The sequence below is a fragment of the Bombus vosnesenskii genome, unplaced genomic scaffold (assembly GCF_011952255.1).
Source record: "Bombus vosnesenskii isolate JDL3184/JDL3185 unplaced genomic scaffold, Bvos_JDL3184-5_v1.1 scf7180000014621, whole genome shotgun sequence".
NCBI classification, from domain to species: domain Eukaryota; kingdom Metazoa; phylum Arthropoda; class Insecta; order Hymenoptera; family Apidae; genus Bombus; species Bombus vosnesenskii.
In genome coordinates this window covers 1,478,873-1,490,879 of record NW_022883555.1, presented here as the reverse complement: position 1 = coordinate 1,490,879, position 12,007 = coordinate 1,478,873, and the positions used below count along the sequence as shown (strand labels likewise).

At 36.9% G+C, this 12,007-nt stretch overlaps 1 protein-coding gene across 1 annotated transcript in view; it reads left to right on the top strand.

Moving 5' to 3' along the window:
* The window catches only part of LOC117240381 (proteoglycan Cow), a 243,542-nt gene that overhangs the window by 226,130 nt on the left and 5,405 nt on the right, over positions 1–12,007 (top strand). The window contains exon 7 of the mRNA XM_033506397.1: positions 9,507–9,723. Coding sequence (XP_033362288.1) covers positions 9,507–9,723 — 217 coding nt within the window. The remainder of the gene's footprint in view (positions 1–9,506; positions 9,724–12,007) is intronic.

The following is a 12,007-nucleotide window of genomic DNA, read 5'->3' as shown; positions in this document are numbered from 1 at the left end:
GAGCTATCCTCTAGTGCAAATTTCATTAAAATCGACGTGCGCGGATTTAATATATTTCCCTGCAAATGTGTACAGCGAAATGGTGAAATGTGTACAGCGCTTTTTTTATATATTCATAAACTGAAATCTCCTGCTAGCGTAACATGTTATAAAGCATTTAACGGTGACTTAAAATTATTAAAACACGTCTGTGTATTTTTCAACCCAACATACATATATTATTTCTTTCATTAAATCATGTTAAAGTATTTAACTGTTAAATAATATAAAAATCCAAAAATCGTATGTACGTGTTTCACAATTCTTTTGATATTCTCTTCATTCGAATAAATGAAGAAAAAACAGAAACGAAAGATTGAAAGATAACGAATTAAAACAGAAGAACTTGTTATTCGCTCAATTTTCCATCTAGACCTTATATTATAGTCTTTTTCCACTTAGAGCAGAAGGAAATGAAGCGGTAAAAAGTAGCCAGAGGCAAAGTAAACCGCAAAGTGTTCGCGGGGCCAAGATGTTCCAAGCATCTCCACCTCGATAAATGTAACGTCCTGTAGTCGTAACGTCGACTTAATTAAATCAACGCTTTAACAGAGCCGACAAACATTCTCGTATTCTCCGCGACACTTTATTCCTATCTTCTCGAAGGTTATTTCCATTTGCCCTCTCTCTTTTCTTCCCCCTATTCTTTCTTTCGTTCCTTCTACCATTGTTTTCCTCTTCGTGGAACATTCTTGAAGAAACCTTAGGATAACGGAGCCCTTCGTCACTGGGGACACTTCACTTTTATGATTTTCATTCCAGACGCGGGCTTTCATGTGGAACATTTGTTCAAACGTCGCGCCGCGCTTCTACCTCGACAGAAAACGATAATCACGCAATCTGGATAACTCACTTCTTCGTACAAACTTCTAGATTATTCAGTTTCTTTCTTGTCACAGACTCAAGGATTCAAAGATTCGAAGATTAAAAAATTCAAGGATTCAAAAATTCAGGGGATCGAAGATTCGAAGATTCAAAGATTCAAAGATTCAAAGATTCAAAGATTCAAAGATTCAAAGATTCAAAGATTCAAAGATTCAAGGATTCAAGGATTCAAAGATTCAAAGATTCAAAGATTCAAAGATTCAAAGATTCAAAGATTCACCGAATACTTCGAAAAGCATGTTTGCAAAACAAAATCTAAAATTCTGAGAAATTACATCTTCTAATCTCTGGCGACGCGAAAATCATCGAGACGGCGATTAATATAATGAGCCTACGGAGAAGCAAGATGGTTGTTTGTGCAACGTCACCCAGGGCGCGCGATTGAAATTTGTTCGCCGTGTGTTCGGCAGAGGCAAGTGAAAAGTTTCGAGCCCTGTATTCCCCCGTCCGCTCGCCTCTTCCAACGGAGACAGGATCGATCGAGTAAAATTAAATTTCGAGGCGAAAGTATCTCGAGAACAGTGAAAAAAAAGAGGAAGCGAGAAAAAATAGAAGAAAGTTTAACATCGGGGGAGGGGGGCGAGCGCACCCACGAAAATCCGGGCTTATTGTGAGGGCGAAACAGAACTTTTAACGAGACAAACCTTTTTACTCGCAGTCGACGTTTTACCAACGAGCGCGAAATGAAGTTCGGCCAGCGGTATTTTTAAAAAGACAATACAGCCACCGTGAAACGCCGGAGGTTTGGATAAAAGAACGGAGGAATCTGGTAACTAAGACAAAGGCGGGAATGCATTGAAAATCGAGAATGGAAGACACAGACCGGTTGGAGGCAACACGCGCGGTGAAATGTTCATTGAATCGACTAATCTATTCAAATGACAAGAGCCCGTGAAGCGGAGACTAGAATGGAAAAGGAAGACCGGTGGTATTATTGGACAAAAGCTTTCCGTCGCGTTGCTCGAAAAAAAACCTTTTTAAATTGAAAATCTGTCGTATTGTCCCTTTCTAATATGGCCAGTTTTCATCTCCTTAGTAGTCGTTCCCGCTGTGTCTCTTTTTTCCTTTCTTCATTTCCTTTTCTTTGGATGATGACCTGTTCACTTTGTAACTTTCTTTCTCTATCAACGACGACAGCTACTTTGTCTAATTGAACGTGAATGTAATCGAACGGAGTGGCGATCACAGAGGTTTGCGTGACAAATTTTTCTAGGAAATTATTTTCTCAGATTTCGAACGAAGAATATTTGACGGTACTGTGACTTCCTTTGGTATCACATAAAACGTAACGATCGAATTACGAACGTTCGTGAACATTCACGAAGAGTTCTTCTCATATCGAAGAATTTAGACTTTATGGTAGAGTTTCCAATCTTTTGAGTAAATTACGCCATCTTATGATGTCAAGATTACGTGGAGATTCTTTATGTCAAGACTTTAAGATCTTCCAGATTCTTTCAATAAATCCGATAGATGGTTCTCCTTATCGCACAAGTCTCCTTCTTCTATTTTATCTTTGAATAGTATCCAATCCATTACAATGGTAGAAAATCTTAATCGTTTGTTAACTTTTCAAACGAGAACTTATCCTTAATGCATGTTTCTTTGTTACGAGTGTTTTTTAGTTTATTTTATCATTGAATAGCAAATTCGTTAAAATCGAAGGAAATTCTAGTCGGCCGCTAATTATTCGAACGAGAATTTATAGGATTTATAGATCCAAGTTCTGTGAAAGTCTGATGGAGAGAAAAAGGAGAAAGGATTAGGAACAGCAAGGCCTGGCTAAAAGCGATCGAAGTTCAGCCTGCGATTCGGTAATCAACGTTCGCCTGAAATCTGGAAATCCATCGTCCGCGGATTTCCTTTCGAGGATCTTAATTAATCTCCACCAGCTCTTGGGCCGGTAGTTTCGCATTTTCCTCGACAACGTGCTGATCTCGACACTTCGCAGCCTCGAAGATTCTATCACTGCGTAGTCAGTAAATATCATTTCGAATTTAACCACTGTTTTCAGTTTCGATCGACGGTGAAATTGCCAGAAATTCAACGAGATCGATAAATTTCCATTTTAAAATAAAAATGCAATATTGGTTGGAAGATTTTTGCTCGCTTCTAATCGGATTTTAATTAAATTTTTACGAATTGATAATAATTATAGGGAAAAGGTATTCGATCATTCTGGATGAAATTTAGAAAATGGATCCTGCGATTGTTACTGTGGAATCGAAAGATGTTCGAGACGAATGAAAAAAAAGAAAGAAAACGAAAGAAAGGAAGAGATTTAATCTTTGATCTTTCAATTATTTTCTTGTATTTTCAATCCTCCTTCAGCAAAAGACAATTTTTCTAATGCGATGCTGCGCTCTTTAATCCTTTTCGATCGCTTTTCCTTCTCTTCCTTTTCTAACAAAATATCCATGTTCTTCGAACTCAATGCCGCCTATTAATCCCATTCGACTATAACTCTGTTTTAAAATTCATTTCCTCGCATCGAATCAATATCTTTAATTTTCTGCGCCAGTAAGAAACGATTTCTCACGTAAGGTGCCTATACTTTAATCCTCTCTGTGCTCTTCTTATTTTTCATCTCTCCGCGACCCAATACTTGGAGAGTGTACACGTATCTTGAAAAGTGACAGGCACATTTGGATGAAACCATTCAGACGTGTCTCTGGCCGAGTTCTCTGTGTATAAAAACACCTCTTGCCCGTTTTCTGTGCTGCAAAACAGAAACGATAAAAGATTCAAGCTCCATTCCGCCAGGATTCTCCTATTGGTCCGTGCTATTTCTTTCTTCTACGGGAGAAACAGCGGAGGAGAACGAAGAAAAACAATAAGTCGCGCGGCAAGATTGAAGATAAACAACTGAAGGAAAATGTATAGAGGGACGCTGGTGAATAAAAGGACCTTGAAATAGAGAAAGAAAGAAAATAAAAGAAAAGGAAACAGAGAGAGAGAGAGAGATAAGAAGAGTTTAATTCGGGAAGCTATACGGGAGCAAAATTAATCCTGGAAGCCTTCTTAAATTATTCCTCACCACGCCGGTAATTAATACTTATCTCCGTTTCTTTATCACGTCGGACTGTCTCCCTTCCCTGTAGAAAAAAAAGGAGGGTGAAAGAAATGGGATAATTCAGACGCCGGTATTGACTTTCCCTTGAAATTAAACTAGTTTCTGATAAGTACGATTGGTTGAGTTACTTAACATCCTTCCTTCGATCGTATCAAATCACTGTTATCATTCGATGAACTTTGGGACATTCTTTTTCGCACCTTCGACCGCACATGATCCTTGGAAAAAGAGATTTTTTACAACTATGAAATTTCCATCGAATTTAAATCTCTTCGCTTTAAGACTTCCTTGAACCGTACGAACTCCTTTTCGTTCGTATCCTTGCACGTGATCTCTACAACTTTACAACGCTGTATATTTACGATCCTTATCCATGCAAAATCTTGATCGATTAACGCGTCGTTGTTTCATATCTTGCTCGATTATTTTATGATAAAATCCATTCCATACGAGACGCGTATATCTTGATATATATTTTCTCGAATAATTAAATAAACCGACGAATAAATGATTACTTCCTCGAACAGTGAAATATTCATGTAACACTAATTACGTCGCATCAACGTTTCCACGAGAATTATTCTCGGGGAAAAAAAGGGAGGACGGGGGAAATTACCTACCGCGTGACGCTAATGAACGCTCATCAACAACAAAACCGAACGATTAATTAATCGTTCGGCGGAGTGGCATTGAATTTTCCCGAATCTGGAAGTACAGGGGAAAATTAGCCGGGGATTGTCGAATACGTAACGAAAAGGATCATACGACGCATCGATTATCTTTCATAAGCCGGATTCGTTGGACGTGTACGAGGAAGATCGAGGGAAATTATCGAACGATCACGGTCCATCGTCGAGGTTGTTACCAATTATCGAACTAATTTTACATAACGGACGATACCGGATTATTAAACGCGGATATCCCTGTATAATTTTGCTTAATCACGCGTGCCAACCTGACGAGATTGAAATATCGTTCGAAAGACGCGATTCTCTCGCGATAATTAAAACAACTTTTCGATGCAATAACTTTCCGATAATAGCTTGTTATGAAGAAAAATATGACGTATAATTAGCTATCGTATTATAGAATTAATTTCGCGAATAGCGAAGAACTGGTTCATTTTCATCCTGTCAACCATTTCGATATAAAATTCTAAACATGAAAGCATCGAAAATATTTGGCAGCTTGCGAGCAAAATTTTCAATACAGAAGTAAAGTTAAATAAACTACGTGTTTGCTTTATAAAATCATTTTACCTCTTTTTTATATCACCTCTTGCACACATGGATGAGGATTCGTGAATATTTACGTTTCTCGCTGTTCATGTCGGGCACGTTTTATTAAATCAACGTATTCGATAAAAACTCCACGTATGACTCGAGAAATGAGAATGTATTTTTATATAACGTCGAACATGTACGTGCGACTTCGATTAATGTGTAAAATAATTCTCATCATTTACTAAAGGATTGACGATTTTCAGTCGTAAAATACGACGGACATTTAGAAAATTTTACGTTAAACGTCTCGTGATTGCTACCTGCCGTTCTTAAATATCAAATTTGGGAACACTTGGAAAATGTCTAAATTCGTAAACTCGTGTTTTCCATGAGATTACAGAGCTACCTACTCTGATTAAAGCTTCGGTCTATTAAGGGGATCCGTTAGATCTGTTATTTTAGCCTTCAGCGTGTTAATAAACTAGTCCCGCTATTGATTCAGTGTTTCCACGGTAACGTAGGGTTATCATCCCTCGAAAGGAAATTCTAGATTCTGCCCCCTCCGCCGTCTCGAGGTTTAGACCATCCGTAATACACCATCAGCGAGATAAATATGAGTTTTCCTCAGCTAATTAAAGGATCAACGAAACGCCGTTGTGTTTCTTCAAATTGAAACGTCGCTCGTCTTTAATCCACCCAAGAATCCTCCCTCTTGATTACTTTTCTTTTATCATTCGCCCAGTTTTCTTCGTCGACCAGGTCCCCGCTCCCTCTAATTCAGAAATTAAAATCGATTTCCTCAATTTCTTGCCTGTTCGCCAACGGAAAATCGGTCATTTCGCGTTTAAGAAACATTGAAATTTGTCTCTTAAAACATTTTCTATATTCAAGAAACATTAGTTATAAATAGTAAAATTAAATGTTATATATCTAAATGAAAATATGAATAAATAGCAGTCGTAATAAATCGTCGATTTAAAAAAAGAAGGGGAAAGAAGAAGAAGGAAATACGCGAGCTTCGATTTCCTATATCTCGCTCACGTTCTGATAGGAAATAGTTAAGGCAAATGTCGAGGATGGTCAAGATAGTGAAAATAAGGATACGATTCCAAAGACGTCTAGCGAAAATCGAGCCTCGACCCTTTATTTTACGAGAAGGTTGAGCATCCTTCAATGGCGGTGAAGCTGCCATTGGTCGACCGTAAGCCGCCACGAGTCGATGGCTCGTATTTTCGAGCAGCCTAGACGAGGCGTCTTTCCCATCGATCCGACGGAAAGCGTCGCCAGACGACGAGGAGCCGTAATATCGTTACGGACGGTTGCAACCCCGTAAGACTCGACGACGTGCATGCCACGAATAAAGCAGATCCGTCCAACGATTTTAATCCTCGGTGATTCTCATCGTTTTAGGATCGTTTCATAGAAATTATCGTTTATATAGATCTTACGAGATACTTCGACACGGCGTTACTCGCCTTTACAGACGTTTCCATTGAGATTTGGGAGAAAATTGCGACGTGTATACAAGTAGGATCTTTTGATTCTCGATAAATATTATTAGCCAGCAGTGCAATACACTATATTGTGTTGTATATTAGAGTACCGATGACTCAGAATAATTATTTCTTCCATTATTATAGTAACGCATTCGTGGAAAAATTGCGTGGAGAATTGCAACGATCCGCAACAGTGTTCAACGTAAATACAGCGTAGAATATAAGATACAACATTGATTTGCTGAAGATTAGAAGGTGCAATAAACAAACAGGCAGCGGTGAAACAATATTAGGTCGTCCGAGAAGTTTCTTTCGTTTTATAAGGAAATGATAGATGCACAACATTTTCCGTTTTATATTATTTTATCGAATCACGTATGATCCATTTTGTTCTATTAAAATAAAGATCATAACGTTCGACAGATTAGGTTTCATGTTTGTATAAAAATGCATCGTTGTAAAAGACGGGTCTGTAAAAGAAAGACACTTTTCGGGCAACTTAATAGTTTTAGAACAGGAAGAACTTCAAACGTAAACTGTTGATATGTAATCGCTAGGTGAGGAATAACGTAAGAATAAAGTATGAAAGGATGAGTGAGAAGATCAGACGAGGAATTTGGAAGCACATTGACTGTAATATGATTTATATGAATTACGATACGATTTAATCTTCGTGTACCAAGAATCATAAAAATCCAAAATAGCCAGTAGGCTCTTTCGAACACCACAAATCAACTAGAGACGTAATTTTCGGAGAAGAAAATTGAATGAGAAGAATGGAAAACCATAAACGCATGTTGGAAGCATCGAAAGCATGCCCTCGAGGGTTGAACGAAGGGATGGCGAGCGATGGTAAAAGAAAAGAGGAGGAAGAGACGGAAAATGAAGACGAAGCTCGATTGTTTTTACGAGGGGAGGGCAGCGTGTCTAAAGTGGCGAGGTCGGCAAGATTTGTGAGATAGGAATTTAGAATGGGCCGGAGGCGAGATACGTCGTTTCTACTTATTGTTAGCAACTCTCCGAGGGGAGAAAATTAACGCGGTACAAGCTCGACGTTCATGGCGCAAAGAGCTGAGAAGAGAAGTGAAAAACGAGAGACTCCTCGTGCACGAAAGCCTCGATGCTTCAGGACCTTTTATCCTGGTCCCGTGCATCAGACGCGTAGTTACATTTACATTACACCGAAATTACATGTATAGTTAATGATCACCCTTGTCAACCTTTATATCTTTTTCCCTCGCCGTGATACAAATCACAAATTACTTTATAGGAAACAATAAAAATTGAAACGTTTCTTGGTAATAGTTTATCGATTGCTAGCTTTTCTTACATCAAATCTTACGTTGCAATCGTTGATTTAATATTCCATCAGCCTAGTACATGTATATGATAAATTTGTAAATTTTTGTTCTCGGAGACAAAGCGTCTTGCGTAAAAATTGTATTCTACATTTTCGACTTATTCTCGCACGTAGAATGATCTCCCGTCGACTATTTAGTCCGGTATACTTGATAAATTTTCGAACTCGATTTTCTTCAAAAACCAAGCCGGGAATGAAAAAATTTGATTCTATATTTTTTTCTTGTTTTCACGGCAAAGAATCACATCGTTCCCGCTTTTACATATCATCTTTTACGTGTTACTCGGCCGGACTCTGCACGTACACGTTTACTTTATTTATGAATTGTCATAAAAGAGCTTGCGAATAGCACCTCGTAACTTTTAATTCACAACGCGTGCGCAATAAACGTCTGAAAACACAGCGTTATTAATGCATAATGTAAAACATTTTTCAATAAATGCTACGTCTCGTATTACTAATTGACCATTGCTAGTCCTATTAATCTCGACGAGTTGCTTCAAACGTACATAATCAGGCTCGAATTTACAATCAAAGGATCATTGAACAACGCATTAAAAGCGTGTATGTAAATTCGTATGAAAAGATTGTTGATTAACGGACAACGATTGTATTAGGGTAGAAAGTTATTACTGGTTCCTATGAATTCCAGCCCGTTGATGATTAATCGCAAACGAAACACGGGTGCAGCTTTATTTCTCCGTGGAATCAGCGATGCTTCCTTTGTTTCTCGATGGTTGCAACAAATTTGCAACTTTTTCTGAAAAAAGTGCACCGCTCAGAGGTGGAAATTTTCACTAGGACGATAGTAACGAGACGTTTAATTATTCAAAACGATACAACTCGTGACGTAACGCAGATGTTCAAACGATATTTTAAAAAATGCAACAGTGAGAAGATTATATCTACTAATATAGTGTAAATAATAAATAAGCCTTATATGTAGCAGAAAAGAAACCCAAAAACGTTACTTTCTGTTCCTTGCATATTCATATTTTCATTTCATTTTTCATTTCTATTCGGTGAACAGTAAAATCGTTAAAATCGTTCAAAACGTTATAAATCGTTAAAATTATTTCGTATCTCTTTTACAGTACAAAAATAATCTTATCTTACGAATCATTTAAATTTCTCTTCGTCGTGTTTGCCTATCGTTAAAAAATTTCTCAAACCTGAGAAAAACATAAAAAAATCATTAATACACTTAAACTTGTTTAGTATCTATCTGAAAAAAACGGAATTAGAATTATCATTTTTCCTAGCGTTCACCTTTCACAATTGAGGCAATTGATTTGCAAATTTACAACATCTTTTCCTCTGGTTATCATTTCAAGAAGAATTTTAATCAGTTACTGTAATGAATTATAATTAAGAAGAATATAATTAATACAAATTCAACGCGATTGTTTACTTGCATTTTCATGTTTCAGGCACTGGCTGGAAGTAAATATGACGACAAGCATCTGATGAGCAACGAAGTGATGGAGAAGACACCATCTCCTTTGAAATCAACGTACAACTCCCAATCATCGCGTAACTCTGATTGCCCGCCGTCGTCCAAACCCGCAATGGCGAATCGTTTGTTGGATTGGTTCTCCGTCGTGATGGCTGACTCTAAGCACCGTCGACCGCATCCTAAACCAAAAGGTACGAATATACAGACGATAGAACTAGGTCAATCTTGAGTTTATACTTCGCAATATGACGTTTCAATTGAATTTCGATAATTACTACGGTGAGTGGTAAGACCCGTGGATTCTCTACGTCATTCTGTTTCGTTGATTGGTTATCTTATTTAAATAACGTCGTATAACACGTATGATAAATAATTAGAAAGGTAATAGAAAGATGAACTATATATTAGAAGACGCAATAATTTTATACCAATGTCCAATATTATATATTGAACGAATTTTGAAATCTTTCTTAACATTTTTCGATTTTCGTACGTAATTCAAGAAGAACTTACGATTTCCTTCCATTTGGCTATCCTAATTAATTTTTTTAATAATATTTTTCATTAACTACGAAAAATATATTCATCGGATTACGAGGAATGTTAATTAACATTAACATTAACCTTCGATGTTGCGCACAAACGATATGCAACGGCCTGCAACTTTCGTCACTTTATTTTCGTTATTCTAAATTTCATCTTATTCTAGAGAAATTTAATCATCTACTGTTAGCAATAGATTAAAAAAATGTATACGTAAGTTGAGTGGTCTATATATCGTAATAACGTGAGAAACATTAAATAGAAAGAGAGGGAGAATTAAAAAGGATTAAAAAGACTCCAGTGGCCGTTAATTACACTTTGGAAGTAGATAGCCGATCTGTTTCTCGAGTAATGAGTAAAATATTCCTGCCGAGCGATAATTTCAGTTAATTTCAGTCGCGTAAACAATAGACGGGCTTAAAAATCGCGTGACCACTGTAACGATAATTGCTCCGCGTGTTCTGCTTAACAGCTGGTAGAAACGGAAACGGTGGTGACGTGCTAAAAGTTGCTCTAATTATCAGTGAACTGCACATGCGATGACGTGGCGCAGCAAATTAGTAACAGGGGTAACGGCCATCGAAATTCTTGTAGTCATTCGTGTTATCGTGAACGATGTGCAACGATGGCAAACTAGTTTGCTTCTAAATAAATCCCGATCGACAATAATCGAATGAAAAGCTTCCTTAGTTTCCGGCGATTGTCTTCGCAAATTTGTCAGAGATATAGAAACGAAGAAAGATATTTTTTTAAAGAAGTAAAATTCTGCTATTTCAAGAAACAGAGAGAAGAACAAAATTTTACTACGAATAGATTCTTGAAATGTGCTATGGTTTTCATTAATAAGGAGAATAATCTTATCGTTAATTTCCACGTGATAGCAATTTTTTGATACATTTTACAGAAACAGCAGAAGGAAAGATAATGTGAATTATTTAAATTTTATATTTTCTGAAACCCTATACTTTTATATTCCATTGTTATGTAATTTAAGTTATTTGAACAATTGTCAAGTGAATAAAACTTTCCTTTTGAAAGAATTACGGTGATATAATAGGAGACTTATAGAGTTAAGATAGTCTCTAGACCATTAAATCCTATGGAGATGATTCCCAAGTTGTCAAGCCCGAATCGGATAGCTGGTGATTCGTGAAAGCTCGTTAAAACAGTTCCTAAATCACTGATCCCGATTAGAACGATCATCAAACAGAGTAATCCAGTCGCGATGACCCTAGAACCGATAGCGAGACTCTTGTAACAAGCCAAAGTCATCAATGTAACTAGAACAGGCACTACGATAATTTCGCTATTCTGTAAAATTAATAAAATTGATGAAATTTATAAAAAATAATTCATCATGCAATTACCATCTGTCTCGATATTATAGATATAGTGTCATGGTTTATTACTGTTGATTTTTCTGTCAGTAAACGCTAACTGTGTCCGTGTTATGGAACAAAGTCTTTTTTTATTCAAAATATATATATAATTCGTCAACGAGTAGAACGTTTTCATTTAATAATAATTGCAGTCGCGAGTATGGACATGACATGCGTGTCCCAACTTCTGAACCCATACTACAGTTTTCGCGATCAAAAAGAACTTGACATATTTGAAAAACGTAATGAAAATAAAAATTGATTCAAATTTTGTTGTAATATCTGTAACAATGTGCTTTGATATTTATGGGCAAATGTCCGAAGAATGAAATTTTCTAGAATTAAAATTTCGAAGATTCAAAAAGTGCTTAATAATTAATTTTAGATTTTATCGCTGTACACCACCCTTCCTTTAAATTCCTCGTTTCACATTTTTATCGCTAAAAGTGCTCTAATTACGAATATAAGCTACTTAAATACCACAATACAGAAAATTGATGAACGATCCTAAGAAGACAGGAAATTTTTACAAAATCTCTCCGCTGTTCGAGAA